The sequence below is a fragment of the Salmo salar genome, chromosome 13, assembly GCF_965601325.2.
Source record: "Salmo salar chromosome 13, fSalSal1, whole genome shotgun sequence".
NCBI classification, from domain to species: domain Eukaryota; kingdom Metazoa; phylum Chordata; class Actinopteri; order Salmoniformes; family Salmonidae; genus Salmo; species Salmo salar.
The window spans coordinates 10,541,858-10,561,920 of record NC_138303.1 but is presented as its reverse complement, the minus strand read 5'-3'; the positions used below and the strand labels follow the sequence as shown (position 1 = coordinate 10,561,920).

Genomic DNA, 20,063 nt, shown 5'->3' with positions numbered 1-20,063 from the left:
GAGATTCAGAGGAGGGCGCTGTCTCAGTAGAATGTTCAAAGAGGACCCGGAAATAACAGAGGAATGTTGTGTAGAAGTGGGTAGGGACACAAGGTTCATTTTTTGGAAATGAAACTGTAACTGTTAGTCAACACGAGTAATTGTCTGTTTCAATCAGAGTAGCTACGAATATATCGCCGACAGTATGACCGCACTGTGCAATAAATCAGACCAAGAAATCAAGGACCTGCTGGATGAGTATGGAATTAAGCATGGGCCTATCGTTGGTAAGTCACGCTTTGTTAGAATTAGCTCACGTTAGCTAAGCTTACCCAGCCCTAGCCGACTACACTCAACGATTTACTATGGAGTTTACATTTTAGTCATTTAGCAGACGCTCTTATCCAGAGCGACTTACAGTAGTGAATGCATACATTTCATACATTTTTTCTTTTCTTCGTACTGGTCCCCCGTGGGAATCGAACCCACAACCCTGGCGTTACAAACACCATGCTCTACCAACTGAGCCACGCGAGTTGAGCGTTGACTAGTGTGGGCGGACTGCAGCTCCGACTTCACAGAAAATGAAAGAATAACACGCATTTACATAGTTGAAATACGTAGTTTCTTTTTGAATAAAAACTTAATTGTATGTGACATCAGAGCTCCAGTCCTCCTACACTAGTTTTAATATTTATTTTTTTATTGCCGCGAAAGCCATCGTTAATCGTGGAGTGTAGTTGGCTAGGCCAGCCTGTGTTTTAAAGTTACAATACATAGACTGGGTATGCTTAGTTTAGCTAACGTTGGCTACAAATTCCTAGTCTGAGTAGGCCTGCCTAATAGACTAAATTACATATCTATGACCAGACAGTCTCAAATGTGCAGATGATATTCTAATAGTCATGTTAACTATGGTTTTAATTGCATTACTGAGCCACATCTAACATTTCTGCATTGAAGACACTACAAGACCACTGTATGAGAAGAAGCTGAAAGAAGCCATGACCAAAGCCAAGGTCACCGTGACAACACCATCTCCAGACAGAACCTTCTACAGAGAGGACCGTAAGTTAGACATGCACAATGACACAAGGCTACTTTATGCATAGGCATACATCTACCATTAGACTGAACTAAGCTCCCGAGTGGCGCAGCGGTCTAAAGCACTGCATCGCAGTTGTCACTACAGGCCCTGGTTCGGTCCCGGGCTGTATCACAACTGGCCGTGATTGCGAGTCCCATAAGGCGGGGCGCAACAATTGGCCCAGCGTCGCCCTGGATAGGGTTTGGCTGGTTTAGGCTTGCCAAGTTAAATAAAGGTTGAACAAAAATGTAAATAAGAAAGTGGAACTCGGGAATGTTGGTTTACTTTTTTCTTAATTTCAGAGGAAGAAGTCACCTACGTTACCTATCAGACACCAGTAAGTATTGATTCGTTTGTTTGCAGTTGCTTCTACAACATGTCCTTTTGTAAACAGAATGTCTAATTATGCAATAATTCCCGAGGGGGGGTGTGGTATATGGCCTATATACCACGGATAAGGGTTGTTCTTAGGCACGAGTGCCTGGATACAGCCCTTAGCCGTGATATATTGACAATATACCACAAACCTCTGAATTGCTATTATAAACTGGTTAAGACAGAATTAGGGCAGTCAAAAATTTTAAAAAATTCAGCCAATCAGCATTCAGGGCTTGAACCACCCAGTTTGTGACCATCAATATTTTTCTGTTTCTCATATTTGCAGGTTAGCAGTGAGGGGCCTTCTGGAGATGGGAAACCCTACATGAGATCAAGACCAGAGTACAGCGAGAGGGACCGGGTGGATGAGTATGTTTACAGATAGCTTTGCATTAGTAAATGTTGTGATGTTATCCAGTGTTTGTGTGGTCAGATGATTTAAAGTGGACCAATACAACTAATCAAAGCTTTTCTCTCTCCTTTGCAGTAAACCCTATTCAAGACCAGTGTACAGCGAGAGGGACCGGGTGGATGAGTATGTTTACAGATAGCTTTGGATTAGTAAATGTTGTGATGTTATCCAGTGTTTGTGTGGTCAGTTGATTTAACCTCTCTGGGACAGTGGGACGTTTGCGTCCCACCCTATTCAACAGCCAGTGGAATCGCGTGGCGCGAAATACAAATACCTCAAAAATGCTATAACTTCAATTTCTCAAACATATGACTATTTTACACCATTTTAAAGATAAGACTCTTGTTAATCTAACCACGTTGTCTGATTTCAAAAAGGCTTTATGTCAGGAGAGTACCCTGCCAAAAATAATCACACAGCCATTTTCAAAGCAAGCATATATGTCACAAAAACCAAAACCACAGCTAAATGCAGCACTAACCTTTGATGATCTTCATCAGATGACACTCCTAGGACATTATGTTATACATGCATGTTTTGTTCAATCAAGTTCATATTTATATCAAAAACCAGCTTTTTACATTAGCATGTGATGTTCAGAACTAGCATACCCACCGAAAACCTCCGGTGAATTTACTAAATTACTCATGTTAAACGTTGACAAAATACATAACAATTATTTTAAGAAATATAGATACAGAACTCCTTTATGCAAACGCTATGTCAGATTTTAAAATAGATTTTCGGCGAAAGCACATTTTGCAATATTCTGAGTATATAGCCCGGCCATCACGGCTAGCTATTTTGACACCCACCAAGTTTGGGACAACCTAAACTCAGAATTACTATTAGAAAAATTGGATTACCTTTGCTGTTCTTCGTCAGAATGCACTCCCAGGACTTCTACTTCAGCAACAAATGTTGTTTTGGTTCCAAATAATCCATAGTTATATCCAAATACCTCCGTTTTGTTGGTGCGTTCAAGTCACTATCCGAAGGGTAACGCGCGAGCGCATTTCGTGACCAAAAAATTCAAAATATTCCATTAGCGTACTTAGAAGCATGTCAAACGCTGTTTAAAATCGATTTGTATGCTATTTTTCTCGTAAAATAGCGATAATATTCGAACCGGACAACGTTGTATTCATTCAAAGGCTGAAAGAAAAAAATTGAGAAGTCTCGTGAACGCGCATCTCAGTCTCACTTTCCCCAGGCAGGCCACTTACAAACTCTGCTGCTGTACTTTGCCCAGAGACAGGAGACACGTCATTCCGCTTTCTGAACGCTTTAGAGAGCCAATGGAAGCCTTAGAAAGTGTCACGTAACAGCACAGAAACCTGTATTTTCGATAGAGATGCAACAGAAGGACAACAAATTGTCAGACAGGGAACTTCCTGCATGGAATCTTCTCAGGTTTTGGCCTGCCATATGAGTTCTGTTATACTCACAGACACCATTCAAACAGTTTTAGAAACTTTTGAGTGTTTTCTATCCAAATCTACTAATTATATGCATATTCTCGTTTCTGGGCAAGAGTAGTAACCGGTTTAAATCGGGTACGTTTTTTTATCCGGCCGTGAAAATACTGCCCCCTAGCCCCAACAAGTTAAAGTGTACCAATACAACTAATCAAAGCTTTTCTCGCTCTCTCCTTTGCAGTAAACCCTATTCAAGACCAGTGTACAGCGAGAGGGACCGGGTGGATGAGTATGTTTACAGATAGCTTTGTGGTCAGTTGATTTAAAGTGGACCAATACAACTAATCAAAGGTTCTCTCTCTCTCTCCTTTGCAGTAAACCCTATTCAAGACCAGTGTACAGCGAGAGGGACCGGGTGGATGAGTATGTTTACAGATAGCTTTGTGGTCAGTTGATTTAAAGTGGACCAATACAACTAATCAAAGGTTCTCTCTCTCTCTCCTTTGCAGTAAACCCTACATGAGATCAAGACCAGAGTACAGCGAGAGGGACCGGGTAGATGAGTACGTTTGCAGATAGCTTTGCATTAGTAAATGTTGTGATGTTATTCAGTGTTTTTGTGGTCAGTTGATTTAAAGTGGACCAATACAACTAATCAAAGCTTTTCTCTCTCCTTTGCAGTAAACCCTATTCAAGACCAGTGTACAGCGAGAGGGACCGTGTGGATGAGTATGTTTACAGATAGCTTTGCATTAATAAATGTTGTGATGTTATTCAGTGTTTGTGTGGTCAGTTGATTTTAAAGTGGACCAATAAAATTGATCAAAGCTTTTCTCTCTCTCTCTCTCTCTCTCCTTTGCAGTAAACTCTATTCGAGATCAAGACCAGAGTACAGCAGCGGAAGACAGTACATTGATGAGTAAGTTTTGTTTAAACAGATTTGACATTGTTTATGTATAATAAATGTTTTCATAGCTTCGGTCCCAGATCTGTTGCGGTCTTGCCAAGTCCTATGGTCATTATTGTGCCGAAAACAACCAATACGAGCTGGCAATATAGCATAAACTGATCTGAAACCAGGCTAATTGTTCAGAGAGGTGTTTTCTGCTTCTCTGACATGTATCCTTCATTCATATACACCAGGTAGTCCACTGTTCCACTTGAATGTACCTATAGTACAGTGCATTCAGAAAGTATTCAGACCCCTTTTCCCACATTTTGTTACGTGACAGCCTTATTCTAAAATGGATGAAATAAACAATTTTCCTAAAATCTACACACAATACCCCATGATGACAAAGTAAACAGGTTTTTTAGAATCTTTTGCAAATTCATTAAAAGAAATACCTTATTTACATAAGTATTCAGACCCTGTGCTATATGACTGGAAATTGAGCTCAGGTGCATCCTGTTTCCCATTGATCATCCTTGACATGTTTCTACAACTTGATTGGAGTCCACCTGTGGTAAATTCAATTGATTGGACATGATTTGGAAAGGCACACACCTGTCTATATAAGGTCCCACAGTTGACAGTTCATGTCAGAGCAAAAACCAAGCCATGAGGTTGAAGGAATTGTCCATAGAGCTCCGAGACAGGATTGTATCGAGGCACAGATCTGGGGAAGGGTAGCAAAACATTTCCGCAGCATTGAAGGTCCCCAAGAACACAGTGGCCTCCATCATTCTTAAATGGAAGAAGTTTGGAACCACCAAACTTCCTAGAGCTGGTCGCCCAGCCAAACTGAGCAATCGGGGGAGAAGGGCCTTGGTCAGGGAGGTGACCAAGAACCCGAGCTCCAGAGTTCCTCTGTGGAGATGGGAGAACCTTCCAAAAGGACAACCATCTCTGCAGTACTCCACCAACCAGGCCTTTATGGTAGAGTGGCCAGACGGAAGCCACTCCTCAGTAAAAGGCACATGACAGCCCACTTGGAGTTTGCCAAAAGGCACCTAAAGGACTCTGACCTTGAGAAACAACATTCTCTGGTCTGATGAAACCAAGATTGAACTCTTTGGCCTGAATGCCAAGCGTCACGTCTGGAGGAACCTGACACCATCCCTACAGTGAAGCATGGTGGTGGCAGCATCATGTTGTGGGGATGTTTTTCAGCGACAGGGAATGGGAGACTTGTCAAGATCGAGGGAAAGATGAACGGAGAAAAGTACAGAGAGATCCTTGATGAAAACTTGCTCCAGAGCGCTCAGGACCTCAGACTGGGGCAAAGGTTCACCTTCCAACAGGACAACCACCCTAAACACACAGCCAAAACAATGCAGGAGTGGCTTCAGGACAAGTCTCTGAATGTCCTTGAGTGGCCCAGCCAGAGCCTGAAAATACAGTGCCTTGCGAAAGTATTCGGCCCCCTTGAACTTTTCGACCTTTTGCCACATTTCAGGCTTCAAAAATAAAGATATAAAACTGTAATTTTTTGTGAAGAATCAACAACAAGTGGGACACAATCATGAAGTGGAACGAAATTTATTGGATATTTCAAACTTTTTTAACAAATAAAAAACTGAAAAATTGGGCGTGCAAAATTATTCAGCCCCCTTAAGTTAATACTTTGTAGCGCCACCTTTTGCTGCGATTACAGCTGTAAGTCGCTTGGGGTATGTCTCTATCAGTTTTGCACATCGAGAGACTGAAATTTTTGCCCATTCCTCCTTGCAAAACAGCTCGAGCACAGTGAGGTTGGATGGAGAGTGTTTGTGAACAGCAGTTTTCAGTTCTTTCCACAGATTCTCGATTGGATTCAGGTCTGGACTTTGACTTGGCCATTCTAACACCTGGATATGTTTATTTGTGAACCATTCCATTGTAGATTTTGCTTTATGTTTTGGATCATTGTCTTGTTGGAAGACAAATCTCCGTCCCAGTCTCAGGTCTTTTGCAGACTCCATCAGGTTTTCTTCCAGAATGATCCTGTATTTGGCTCCATCCATCTTCCCATCAATTTTAACCATCTTCCCTGCCCCTGCTGAAGAAAAGCAGGCCCAATCCATGATGCTGCCACCACCATGTTTGACAGTGGGGATGGTGTGTTCAGGGTGATGAGCTGTGTTGCTTTTACGCCAAACATAACGTTTTGCATTGTTGCCAAAAAGTTCGATTTTGGTTTCATCTGACCAGAGCACCTTCTTCCACATGTTTGGTGTGTCTCCCAGGTGGCTAGTGGCAAACTTTAAACGACACTTTTTATGGATATCTTTAAGAAATGGCTTTCTTCTTGCCACTCTTCCATAAAGGCCAGATTTGTGCAGTACACGACTGATTGTTGTCCTATGCACAGAGTCTCCCACCTCAGCTGTAGATCTCTGCAGTTCATCCAGAGTGATCATGGGCCTCTTGGCTGCATCTCTGATCAGTCTTCTCCTTGTATGAGCTGAAAGTTTAGAGGGACGGCCGGGTCTTCGTAGATTTGCAGTGGTCTGATACTCCTTCCATTTCAATATTATCGCTTGCACAGTGCTCCTTGGGATGTTTAAAGCTTGGGAAATCTTTTTGTATCTAAATCCGGCTTTAAACTTCTCCACAACAGTATCTTGGACCTGCCTGGTGTGTTCCTTGTTCTTCATGATGCTCTCTGCGCTTTAAACGGACCTCTGAGACTATCACAGAGCAGGTGCATTTATACGGAGACTTGATTACACACAGGTGGATTCTATTTATCATCATTAGTCATTTAGGTCAACATTGGATCATTCAGAGATCCTCACTGAACTTCTGGAGAGAGTTTGCTGCACTGAAAGTAAAGGGGCTGAATAATTTTGCAAAAAGTTTGAAATATCCAATACATTTCGTTCCACTTCATAATTGTGTCCCACTTGTTGATTCTTCACAAAAAAATTACAGTTTTATATCTTTATGTTTGAAGCCTGAAATGTGGCAAAAGGTCGAAAAGTTCAAGGGGGCCGAATACTTTCGCAAGGCACTGTAGCTGTGCAGTGACGCTGCCTATCCAACCTGACAGAGCTTGAAAGGATCTGCAGAGAAGAATGTGAGAAACTCCCCAAATACAGGTGTGCCAAGCTTGTAGCGCCATACCCAAGAAGACTCGATGCTGTAATCGCTGCCAAAGGTGCTTCAACAAAGTACTGAGTAAAGGGTCTGAATACTTATGTAAATGTGATATTTCTGTTTTATTTTTAATATATTTGCAAACATTATGGAGTATTGTGTGTTGATTGATGAGGGAAAAACAATTTCATACATTTTAGAATAAGGCTGTAACTTAACAAAATGTGGAAAAAGTAAAAGGGTCTGAATAGTTTCCGAGTGCCTTCAGGAATTATTCCCACCCCTTGACTTTTTACAGCCTTCATTTTAAAATAGATTCAATGGAAATGTTGTCTCTGGCCTACACACAATACTCCATCATGTAAAAGTGGAATTCTGTTTGTAGACATGTTTACAAATTAATAAAAAATAAATCTGAAATGCCTTGAGTCAATAAGTATTCAACCCTGTTGTTATGGCAAGCCTAATAATGTGCTTAACAAGCCACATAACATTGCATGGACTCAGTGGGCAATTATAGTGTTCAACATTCTTTTTTTTTTTTTATGACTACTTCATCTCTACCCCACACATGCAATTATCTGTAAGGCCTCTCAATCGAGTAGTACATTTCAAACACAGATTCAACCACAAAGACCAGGGAGGTTTTCCAATGCCTCGCAAAGAAGGGCAAATAACCTAAATGACGGAGTGAAAAGAAGAAGGCCTGTACAGAATACTGATATTCCAAAACATGCATCGTGTTTGCAATAAGGCACTAAAGTAAAATTGTTTTAAAAAAAAAGGGTAACAAAGAAATGTACTTCATGTCCTGAATACAAAGTGTTATGTTTGGGGCAGATCCAACACATCAGAGTAACACTTTTATATTTTTAAGCATGGTGGTAACTGCATCATGTTATGGGTATGCTTGTCATTGGCAAGGTCATGGGAGTTTTTTTTTTTAAGGATAAAAATAAACAGGCTAAAGCTAAGCACAGGCATTATCCTAGAGGAAATCCTGGTTCAGTCTGCTTTCCATCAGACACTGGGAGACAAATTCACCTTTCAGCAGAACAATAACCTAAAACACAAGGCCATATCTACGCTGGAGTTGGTTACCAAGACGATATTGAATGTTCCTGAGTGGCCTAGTTACAGTTGTGACTTAAATCTACTTGTAAATCTATAGCAAGACTTGAAAATGGCTGTTTAGCAATGATCAACTACCAACTTCAGAGCTTGAAGAATTTTTTTTAAAGTATGCAAATGTTGTACAATCCAGGTGTGAAGGGCTCTTAGACTTACCCAGAAAGACTCACAGCTGTAATTTCTGCCAAAGGTGTTTCTAACATGTATTGACTCGGGTGTGAATTCTTACGAAAATGAGATTTGTGTTTCGTTTTCAATACATTTGCAAACGTGTAAAAAATAAAAAAAAATAAACAAATATCTAACTTTGTCATTATGGGGTATTGTGTGTAGATGGGTGAGGACAAATAATACATTTAATCAATTTTGAATTCAGGCTGTAACACAACAAAATGTGTAATAAGTCAAGGTGTATGAATACTTACAGAAGGCTCTGCATAAAAACGGACCTATCCCCCTTATTAAAGAAGCCTGCTTTTACTATGTTGTTCTGATCACATAGCTGAATGTAGTAATGTTTGAGACTGTTTTCAGGCCCCTTGTCTACAACACACTGTCGCCTTCATCATCATCATCATCATCCTACTCCAAACCAACGCCTGTGGTGAAGTCTGGAGGTGGAGTTGTGAAGAAGGAAAAAACAACGAGCTCTGGGAGACTGATCCCTCTCTGGATCCAGTTCCTGGTCTTCCTGATCTTAGCCGGGTTCCTCTACTTCATATTCACCAACATGGAGTCTGCAGAGAGTAGCCCCTTTAACAAAATCCAATGATCAAATGTACAAATAAAAGTACATCTGGGATGTGTTCATTAGGCAAGAAACGGTCCAAAACGGGGAAGTACTATTTCAACTTGCGCTATAAGAATCGCTCATTTGGACAATGTTTTTAAAATGTTTCATTACGTGTGTATCCTAATGAATACGACCCAGTTTTCATATTTTACAACTATATTATGGCACTTCCCGTGCCTGTTTTTTCTTTTAACTCTTTTTGCGTGTTCTTTATATAAGGTGACTGGCATTGGGTTCTGGGAACTTTACTATTGGTGAAAGGAAAGCCATAACGTTTCCTCCTGTCCCAACTCCTATTGTAGTTACTAGATGGTGATGTGTGTATGTATAGTGTTCTGTTTATCATAGAACTACCTTAGGGTGCTTCTACTGTGGGTAATAGTGAAGCCACTTTCCCTCACAGTACTATCTTCATCTTCACAAATGTAGAGCCCACGGCCCACAGTAAATGTATATGATACTGGCTATTGGGTATGATTTGGTAATGGCTATTTGTGTAAAAGTCCTGACACAATGAGCCATCTAGTTGTATAGTCTTGCTTAGTCAGCCAGATGCAGTATCCTCACATTCTCTCTGCATTCTTGAGGGTATACAGTACTACAAAGCAGTACTGTAGCTTGAAATGGGCATGGGGGGGGGTCTAATTGACTCAACAACCAAAAACACATTAAGTTTAGCTGGAAAATCTCTAGTTATTTCGTTAGTTGGCTAACTCATGGATCCTGTATTGTAGGAGAACCCCAGCCCACCTGGCATTAAAGTTCTAAATAACGTTACAAAGTTCTAAATGATATTAAAGTTCTAAATGACATTACAAAGTTCTAAATGATATTAAAGTTCTAAATGATATTAAAGTTCTAAATGGCGTTTTAAAGTTCTAAATGACGTTACAAATTTCTAAATGATATTAAAGTTCTAAATGGCGTTTTAAAGTTCGAAATGATGTTACAAAATTCTAAATTACAGTTCTAAATGATATTACAAAATTCTAAATTAAATTAAAGTTCTAAGTGACGTTAAAGTTCTAAATGATATTAAAGTTCTAAATGGCGTTTTAAAGTTCTAAATGACGTTACAAAATTCTAAATTACATTAAAGTTCTAAACAAGGCAACTGTAAACAGATCCATAGCCCCTTCGATTTAATTGTGGGGGGCAATAACAGTTCTAAATGAAGTGCCTTTAGCATTTTGAACTGTTAATGATTTCTATCCATACATTTATAGAAATGTAATTACTGTGGTCGGTATATGGTCATTTTAAATGTACTGTGAGTTGTGGTTTTGTTAGACATACTCGTGTTAACGCCTGACGTCACCATAAGACATGCCACGGCTTTTTATTTTTTTTACACCTGCAGTATCATTTGTAATAGTAACTTTTTAAAGTTTTCAGACACTTGTCTGTTTTATCAGAGGAGATCACTTTGGTCACACAAGAATGTTTATAAGCACAGGCTGTGTCCTATATAGGCAATAGGATGCCATTTAGGACAGACCCAGTTTACAAATGAAAATACTTTCAGCAGGACAGTAACTGTTTACATAGATTTTTCTGACTGTTCAGATATATTTTGTATCCAGCCATTGGGTCACTCATAGGATTCTCCAACTTTAAAATAAATGTTTTTATATCAAATTGTCTGCTATTTTTTTATTTCATTTGAATTAGGTTAGTAGTATTAACTAGTAGAGGATATAATCTGTGATAACAGAATGTAAGAGATCATTTTTTCTTTGTAATTTGTTCCCAGCTCCACAGTGAATAGAACTTAGTGATATCGGTGAATGTGGTAATTCATAACCGAGTGAAATATAAAACCCCATAGATTCTAGATACTACAGAGGGCACACTAGTCTCTCTCGGAAATGGACGTCCCAACGGGTCTCTCTCGGAGATGGACGTCCCAACGGGTCTCTCTCGGAGATGGACGTCCCAACGGGTCTCTCTCAGAGATGGACGTCCCAACGGGTCTCTCTCGGAGATGGACGTCCCAACGGGTCTCTCTCGGAGATGGACGTCCCAACGGGTCTCTCTCGGAGATGGACGTCCCAACGGGTCTCAAAGCCATCTTTCCAAATGGAGCGAAGCCTGGTCATCCGAGGCAAGTTACAGCTATCAATAAGATGGTCCCAGATCTGTTAGTGTTACCACGCCAACTCCTATAGCTGCTATGTTAGACATTTCTCTTAACCTTGGATCGCTATCTGTAAAAGCAAGAATCCATTATCCTTGATGTTGCCCCCTGTTAATTTACTGTGCTGTCTTTTAATAAAATGAAATGATTTAGACTAATAGTGTAAAAAAACAACATTAACAAGAAACCTAATTAATGTTTCACAGTCAAACTTTCAGTCTTAGTACCAGTATCAAACTTTTAGCCTGGTCCCAGATCTGTTGTTATTGTCTCACCAACAGTGGCAAGTCAGCACAAACAGATCTGAGACCAGGCTGTCAAACTACTCCATTCAGGAACGGAGCTGACAAGCCTAAGTGAATCTTTCTTCAGTCCAACAAGTGTCCACTGTTCTCTTGTTGACCATCAGTCTTATTCAACCATAATTTAAAGGTCCAACCATACATTTAAAATGTGATTTTCCTGTGTTTTATATATATTTCCACATTGATGCTTGAATAATACTGTGAAAATGATGAGAATGCCCTTTTAGTGTAAGAGCTGTTTGAAAAGACCACCTGAGATTTCAGCCTGTTTTGGTGGGATGGAGATTTGACCTGCCTGGTGACCTCACTAGGCAGTATATTAGTTAATAGACTAATAACTAGTTCAGTTTTCTGCACTCAGACCACTCCCAGACACTCCCAGAAAAAATGATTGCTTGAGAAATTCTTTGACAAGAAGCTATTTTTGATCATTTTATTTGAAAACAAATCAACAGTAAGGTACTTAATTGTTACCCAGAAATGATTTGATATCGAGATACAAAACAGCTTCATTGGATATTTTAAATTATTGGAACACAGTGCTCTATTTCATGTCCATAATTATCATTCTGTAGCTGGCATGAGAACTGCACCAGAAAGGCCAATGTGTCCAAAAAGGGTCATTATAGTCATTACCCTTTTCATTGTTGATTGTAGTGTTTATTACAGTGTACCTGGTATATAGATGATGACCTAACAATTACTCTATCTACAAGTGCTGCTGTCATGTTCTAATGCAGGATTCTACCAGATACTACTAGTAGATGGCGAGAGACTGAGGCATGTCATGTTCTAATGCAGGATTCTACCAGATACTACTAGTAGATGGCGAGAGACTGAGGCATGTCGTGTCGATGTCTCCTTTGTAGTGTTTTGGTAACTTGGTCTTGTGGTGTTCTTCATCGGTGCTCCAGAGCCATCCTTCAGGAAGGTTTGTCTGCTCAGGAATGTCTCTCCATGGTTCCATCTTTATGGTTCTCTCACAAACACATGGTCCTTCTCCAAATATACAGCAACTTCCCAACTCACAATTTTATTGCTAAGGCAACGTAAGTGTTGTCCACACCTGTTGGTCAAATCAGACATGTAAATGGACGTGTCAGTGTGTTCATGGTTATACAGGATGATTCTTCTAAATGACCTTGACAGTGTTAAGCGAAGATAGCCAGGAATATAAAACTGATATGTTTTGTTTCACCATTGTTTCTAAGCATATCAGTTTGGATTCCAGCAGGGTTAGGGTCAATTTCAATTCAGGAAGAACAATGAACTTCCTATTCTCTTCAATACTTTTCATGGAAGAAAATGTGGAATTGGCTTTACTTTCTGAATTGACTGGAAATGGAACTGACCCCAACTTGGATTCTAGGCTAAAGCTAGGAGTGGGAAGGGAATTATACATGAAAAGGACTCACAGGTTCTGGTCTCTCTCTCTAGCTCCAAGGGTTTCTTCTCCCTCTTGCAGAGCACTCTGGCAACGATGATGATGATCATGAGGAGAGCCACGAGGAAGGTCAGAGCAGACGCCAGCCAGCTGATCACCATAGGGCTCAACACTGGGTCTGGGTCTGATGAGGGGGCACACAACCCAGATGGACAGACAATATGAGAAGTGATACATGTTTTATATCACGGTTTATATCTTCCAGGTCTGATGAGGGTGGACACAAACAAACATGAATATATGTATTGCTACCACCAGATGGACAGACAGTCATTATATGAAAGTATAAACAGTTTACATTAGAGTTTATATCATATAATTCATTACAACTAAACACTAGATCATCTATTTGTATGATCATCTGTGTTTCTTTCGCTGCATTAGAATTTAAGAATATGGTAATCCATGACAACAACAGCAAAAAACATTCAGATAACCGTTCTATATCGATAAATAACCTTCATGACACCAATCCACAAGGCCTGAGGTGGTGCCCTAGTAGCCTGACCTCATGACACCAATCCATAAGGCCTGAGGTGGTGCCCTAGTAGCCTGACCTCATGACACCAATCCACAAGGCCTGAGGTGGTGCCCTAGTAGCCTGACCTCATGACACCAATCCATAAGGCCTGAGGTGGTGCCCTAGTAGCCTGACCTCATGACACCAATCCACAAGGCCTGAGGTTGTGCACTAGTAGCCTGGCCTCATGACACCAATCCACAAGGCCTGAGGTGGTGCCCTAGTAGCCTGACCTCATGACACCAATCCACAAGGCCTGAGGTGGTGCCCTAGTAGCCTGACCTCATGACACCAATCCACAAGGCCTGAGGTGGTGCACTAGTAGCCTGGCCTCATGACACCAATCCACAAGGCCTGAGGTGGTGCCCTAGTAGCCTGGCCTCATGACACCAATCCACAAGGCCTGAGGTGGTGCCCTAGTAGCCTGGCCTCATGACACCAATCCACAAGGCCTGAGGTGGTGCCCTAGTAGCCTGACCTCATGACACCAATCCATAAGGCCTGAGGTGGTGCCCTAGTAGCCTGGCCTCATGACACCAATCCACAAGGCCTGAGGTGGTGCCCTAGTAGCCTGACCTCATGACACCAATCCATAAGGCCTGAGGTGGTGCCCTAGTAGCCTGGCCTCATGACACCAATCCACAAGGCCTGAGGTGGTGCCCTAGTAGCCTGACCTCATGACACCAATCCACAAGGCCTGAGGTGGTGCCCTAGTAGCCTGACCTCATGACATCAATCCACAAGGCCTGAGGTGGTGCCCTAGTAGCCTGACCTCATGACACCAATCCATAAGGCCTGAGGTGGTGCCCTAGTAGCCTGACCTCATGACACCAATCCACAAGGCCTGAGGTGGTGCACTAGTAGCCTGACCTCATGACACCAATCCACAAGGCCTGAGGTGGTGCCCTAGTAGCCTGACCTCATGACACCAATCCACAAGGCCTGAGGTGGTGCCCTAGTAGCCTGACCTCATGACACCAATCCATAAGGCCTGAGGTGGTGCACTAGTAGCCTGGCCTCATGACACCAATCCACAAGGCCTGAGGTGGTGCCCTAGTAGCCTGGCCTCATGACACCAATCCACAAGGCCTGAGGTGGTGCACTAGTAGCCTGACCTCATGACACCAATCCACAAGGCCTGAGGTGAGGCCCTAGTAGCCTGGCCTCATGACACCAATCCCCAAGGCCTGAGATGAGGCCCTAGTAAGCTGGCCTTGGATATGTTTGTGTTGTCTTGGCAACTCAACAACCATAGGAGTAGGCCATACAGCACAAACACATCTGGAACCAGACTACTGCCCTAGATGCTGACTAGCAGGCCCTCACCTCTGATGGACCAGGATACTGCCCTAGATGCTGACTAGCAGGCCCTCACCTCTGATGGACCAGGCTACTGCCCTAGATGCTGTCTAGCAGACCCTCACCTCTGATGGACCAGTCTACTGCCCTAGATGCTGACTAGCAGACCCTCACCTCTGATGGACCAGACTACTACCCTAGATGCTGACTAGCAGGCCCTCACCTCTGATGGACCAGACTACTGCCCTAGATGCTGTCTAGCAGACCCTCACCTCTGATGGACCAGGCTACTGCCCTAGATGCTGTCTAGCAGACCCTCACCTCTGATGGACCAGGCTACTGCCCTAGATGCTGACTAGCAGGCCCTCACCTCTGATGGACCAGGCTACTGCCCTAGATGCTGACTAGCAGGCCCTCACCTCTGATGGACCAGGCTACTGCCCTAGATGCTGTCTAGCAGGCCCTCACCTCTGATGGACCAGTCTACTGCCCTAGATGCTGTCTAGCAGGCCCTCACCTCTGATGGACCAGGCTACTGCCCTAGATGCTGTCTAGCAGGCCCTCACCTCTGATGGACCAGACTACTGCCCTAGATGCTGACTAGCAGACCCTCACCTCTGATGGACCAGACTACTGCCCTAGATGCTGTCTAGCAGGCCCTCACCTCTGATGGACCAGTCTACTGCCCTAGATGCTGACTAGCAGGCCCTCACCTCTGATGGACCAGTCTACTGCCCTAGATGCTGACTAGCAGGCCCTCACCTCTGATGGACCAGGCTACTGCCCTAGATGCTGTCTAGCAGACCCTCACCTCTGATGGACCAGGATACTGCCCTAGATGCTGACTAGCAGACCCTCACCTCTGATGGACCAGTCTACTGCCCTAGATGCTGACTAGCAGGCCCTCACCTCTGATGGACCAGGCTACTGCCCTAGATGCTGACTAGCAGGCCCTCACCTCTGATGGACCAGGCTACTGCCCTAGATGCTGACTAGCAGGCCCTCACCTCTGATGGACCAGGCTACTGCCCTAGATGCTGACTAGCAGGCCCTCACCTCTGATGGACCAGGCTACTGCCCTAGATGCTGTCTAGCAGACCCTCACCTCTGATGGACCAGACTACTGCCCTAGATGCTGACTAGCAGGCCCTCACCTCTGATGGACCAGGCTACTGCCCTAGATGCTGACTAGCAGGCCCTCACCTCTGATGGACCAGACTACTGCCCTAGATGCTGACTAGCAGGCCCTCACCTCTGATGGACCAGGCTACTGCCCTAGATGCTGACTAGCAGGCCCTCACCTCTGATGGACCAGGCTACTGCCCTAGATGCTGACTAGCAGGCCCTCACCTCTGATGGACCAGGCTACTGCCCTAGATGCTGACTAGCAGGCCCTCACCTCTGATGGACCAGGCTACTGCCCTAGATGCTGACTAGCAGGCCCTCACCTCTGATGGACCAGGCTACTGCCCTAGATGCTGACTAGCAGACCCTCACCTCTGATGGACCAGGCTACTGCCCTAGATGCTGTCTAGCAGACCCTCACCTCTGATGGACCAGGCTACTGCCCTAGATGCTGACTAGCAGGCCCTCACCTCTGATGGACCAGGCTACTGCCCTAGATGCTGTCTAGCAGGCCCTCACCTCTGATGGAGATAGGGAGCGGTTGGCTCTCCCGGGACATGAAGGTTCTCCCGCCCAGCTGGACCTTGTAGAGGCAGTAATAGTAGCCCTCGTTGGAGCGCTGTGCGTTTGAAAAGGTGAAGGTGACCAAGGGAGAGAGGGCAGGCAGCGACTGTCGTACTGTGCCGTTGGAACGGATCAGACGCAGCTGGAAAGAACCTTAGTAAGGAAATAAGATAATATGACTAAATAGCTACATTTATAAAAACCTATGTACTGCTTGTTCTTGGCTCTATGGACCGTTTTCCCGTGCACAGCTTAGCCCAAGACTAAAAAGCTTGCTGACTGGAGAATCTCAATTGATATTACTCCAGGACTCGGCAAATTGTAAAATGAATCCAATAAATTAATCAAGTTACCTCCAGGGTACTGCTGCTCGGTGGAGCAAGTGATGTTGAAGCTGTGGCCTTTGATGACAGAGCCTGTGGGAGCCTCGATGGATGTGTTGTACCAGTGCTGAGGGGTGTGCAGCTCCACTGGCGTGATGTGAGGGAAACAGGGGTTGGGGATCAATATGACTGTCATTGAGTTACAGGATAGATCCAAATAAGTCACAGTCAAGTCATTTTTGTTTCTGGAAAAGATGTCAGGACTTCAGACAAAACCAAAATGACAAAAGATGAGAGTAAAGTGTTTAGTAAGGAGAACATGTTTTGAAAATGGAGTGAAATGAGGAGGTACTACTATCTATCCTGAACATATTAAAACTGAACTTTAGCGCATACCGTAGCAAAAAGCTTTTGTTTTCTTCCATTTTATATCTAACTGAATAGGACCCAGATAACTCACCCACAGTGATGTTGATAGAGTTGCTAGGTGGAGAGCTCAGCAAGGAGGAGGGAGAGCTGCCCTTGATCCTGTACAAACAGCTGTAGCTGCCCTGGTGGGTAGTCTCCAGGTCTGACAGAGTCAGCTCCACCCTGGTCTGGGCAGAGTCCACCCTCTGAGTCACCAACGGGGTGGCTATGCCCCTCTTATACAGGTGGAAGTCATTCAGGTGGTGGCCCAGTAGCACAGTACAGCTGAAGCGAACCGCCTCCCCAGCAGAGAAGACAGTGTGAGGGGAGAGCAGGGACAGGGTGGGCATCAACAGTGTACCTGTAAGGGACAAAAGGTATGTTATATATATCCATTAGGATAGTTCCTAGCCACATACATTGTCTCAACAAAAACAAAAAAACACAATCACAACCACACGTATATTATCAATTGTTAATCGTTACCATTGTTCATATGTATTCCAACATGGAAATGTTTTCTGTCCCATAACAAATCCTCACTATTATAGGTGTCCTTGCCTCCTGTAGCCTGGGGATCTGTTTAAACAGTTTCAACAGATCTGGTACCAGGCTATCCTCCTGGCCTCAGTCTCACCTGAGCATTTCACCCCAGCGTCATTATTATGGGTGCAGGTGAAGTAACTGTGGAGGACCCTGGGACATCGCGTCAGGCTCGCCTCGTGGCCAGAGCACTGGACGTGCCTCAGCCAGATCTCTCTGGAGCCCCTGCCAAACGCAGCTCCACGGAGGGCGTTCTCGGCCAGCCCACAGCCCATCTCAAGGCACACCACGTCAGCCTCCCTCAGGTCCCAACCGTGGTCACACACCGTCCCCCACTGGTTCCTCTGGAGTACCTCCACACGCCCCGAACACTCACTGTCCCCATTGACTAGCCGGATGAACGACACGCCATCTGCAGAGGGTATCATTTTGAGCAATTCACCGTCTGCATTGACTCCATCCCAAGTAACAAGAGCACAGCCTGTATGGGAACAGCATAACGAAGAGAGGAAAACAGTACATTAGAACTATAAATCATGAAAATAACTGCTGAGGAGTCAATGCTACAGTACAAAGCAGTACCTTTACAGTCAAGGTTATGATACTTGCTCATCACATCAAAGAGCACATTGAAATACTAAGCTAGTTCTAGAATGAACAAATTACACCATATAATCATCAGGCACTGAGCAAAACATTTAAATCATCTCTGACCTAGCGTGCAAATGACAAGGAGAATCTTCAGCATCTTTGTCACGGTTCCATTTGACCGCGAGTCGAGAGATGATGATGATGATGACAGCTCGATGCGATTTTCTGGGGGAACAGACTACTCAAAATGCACCGGACAATGGAGTCCTTCAACTTGACACCACTATATAGCTGGCTGGTTAACAAGCCAAACTATCGCGGCGCAATACTAGCCTAATGATTTCGGTGTGCTAGCTCGTACAACTGGCTATAGCATACCTGCTCGCGTCAGCTAACTAGCTACATTCCTTCATACGTGGTTAGTCCGTCGCGGTCCTTCTTTTCACACTTAATAACGGATATCAAACATGTTAACATTTTAAACGGAGAACACTACCCCCTGTCGTTAAAATGAATGTCCATTCAGATATCAAACTTTTTTTGAGAGAAGGCGAAGATGACGGTTAAAAACGAGCTAGCTAGCCTGCTAGCTCACTAGCTAGCATATAGTTACTCTAGTTAGCTAATCGGGTGGATGGCGTAGCTATAGTTAACATTATAGATACATTATTCTTTATCATCCATACATAATCACTTCAAGGGGTTCGGTAAATCCTTAAAAAAAAAATGTTTTTGTTTGTTTACGAAAACTAGCTAGACACATGTCCGTGACGCGTTATATTTACGTCATCAGACAACGTATGGAAGCGATTCCCAAACCTTCCATCACACAGAGAGATGAACCTGGAGAAGGTTCCCCTGATTCCCCTGTTCACAAACAGAGCCCCAGGACAGCAACACAATTAAAGCATAAGAAAACAAATAATTACTTGACACATTGGAAACAATAAAAATAAAAAAAACAAGCAAACTGGAATGCTATTTTGCCCTAAACAGAGAGTAAGTACACAGTGGCAAAATACCTGGCCACTGTGACTGACCGAAAATGAAGGAAAACTTTGACTTTCCACAAAGTGACCCAGTGAGCCAGTCAGCGAGCATAGCCTTGCTATTGAGAGAGGCCTCTGTAGGCAGACCTGGCTCTCAAGATAAGACGGGCTATGTGCACACTGCCCACAAAAATTAGGTGGAAACTGAGCTGCACTTCCTAACCTGCCAAATATATGACTGTATTAGAGACACATATTTCCCTCAGATTACACAGACGCACAAACAATATGAAAACAAATCGAATTTTGATCAACTCCCATATATATTAGGTCAAATACCACAGTGTTCTATCACAGCAGCAAGATTTGTGACCTGTTGCCACAAGAAAAGGGCATCCGGCGAAGAACAAACACCATTGTAAATAAAACCCATATTCATGTTAATACATATTCCCTTTAGTACTTAAATTATTATCACATTGTTAAAAAACTGTACATAGCCATAATATGACATTTGAATTTCTCTATTCCTTTTAAACTTTTTGTGAGTGTAATGTTTACTGTTCATTTCTGATTGTTTATTTCACTTTTGTTTA

The 20,063-nt window shown here is 43.4% G+C and overlaps 2 protein-coding genes and 1 non-coding gene across 8 annotated transcripts; 1 reads left to right on the top strand and 2 right to left on the bottom strand.

Moving 5' to 3' along the window:
• Nucleotides 1–32: 32 nt before the first annotated feature.
• On the top strand, nucleotides 33–10,857 carry LOC106566376 (uncharacterized). 6 transcript variants are annotated; one of them, XM_082959810.1, is made up of 11 exons: nucleotides 33–266; nucleotides 943–1,047; nucleotides 1,369–1,403; nucleotides 1,731–1,813; nucleotides 1,932–1,979; nucleotides 3,516–3,563; nucleotides 3,650–3,697; nucleotides 3,784–3,837; nucleotides 3,956–4,003; nucleotides 4,137–4,193; nucleotides 8,961–10,857. In XM_082959810.1, the coding sequence occupies exons 1-11, from the start codon at nucleotides 185–187 to the stop codon at nucleotides 9,196–9,198; spliced, it is 846 nt and encodes a 281-aa protein (XP_082815936.1). In that variant the 5' UTR covers nucleotides 33–184; the 3' UTR covers nucleotides 9,199–10,857. The 6 variants fall into 6 exon arrangements, with proteins under 6 accessions (XP_082815936.1, XP_082815937.1, XP_045548831.2 ...); XM_082959811.1 differs by lacking the exon at nucleotides 3,784–3,837; XM_045692873.2 differs by lacking the exon at nucleotides 3,516–3,563 and having other exon boundaries at nucleotides 34–266.
• trnat-ugu (transfer RNA threonine (anticodon UGU)) lies at nucleotides 443–512 on the bottom strand. The gene has a single exon. It is a non-coding gene; the product is annotated as a tRNA-Thr (tRNA).
• A 1,223-nt stretch (nucleotides 10,858–12,080) lies between the features above and the next one.
• si:ch211-150o23.3 (uncharacterized) lies at nucleotides 12,081–19,273 on the bottom strand. Its single transcript, XM_082959808.1, has 7 exons — nucleotides 18,602–19,273; nucleotides 17,982–18,368; nucleotides 17,397–17,705; nucleotides 16,967–17,083; nucleotides 16,569–16,766; nucleotides 13,077–13,229; nucleotides 12,081–12,727 (listed from the first exon to the last, which is right to left on the bottom strand). The coding sequence occupies exons 1-7, from the start codon at nucleotides 18,633–18,635 to the stop codon at nucleotides 12,687–12,689; spliced, it is 1,239 nt and encodes a 412-aa protein (XP_082815934.1). The 5' UTR covers nucleotides 18,636–19,273; the 3' UTR covers nucleotides 12,081–12,686.
• Between the last annotated feature and the right edge of the window lie 790 nt (nucleotides 19,274–20,063).

Bases quoted from the DNA above. Each gene is read 5' to 3' on its own strand.
- LOC106566376 (XM_082959810.1), top strand. From the start codon at position 185: ATGACCGCACTGTGCAATAAATCAGACCAAGAAATCAAGGACCTGCTG. The intron at 1,814-1,931 runs GTATGTTTACAG...TCTCCTTTGCAG, and splicing joins GAGAGGGACCGGGTGGATGA to TAAACCCTATTCAAGACCAG. The intron at 3,698-3,783 runs GTATGTTTACAG...TCTCCTTTGCAG, and splicing joins GAGAGGGACCGGGTGGATGA to TAAACCCTACATGAGATCAA.
- si:ch211-150o23.3 (XM_082959808.1), bottom strand. From the start codon at position 18,635: ATGCTGAAGATTCTCCTTGTCATTTGCACGCTAG. The intron at 17,706-17,981 runs GTGAGACTGAGG...TGTCCCTTACAG, and splicing joins CGCTGGGGTGAAATGCTCAG to GTACACTGTTGATGCCCACC. The intron at 13,230-16,568 runs GTGAGGGCCTGC...CCCCCTCATCAG, and splicing joins GCTCCCTATCTCCATCAGAG to ACCCAGACCCAGTGTTGAGC.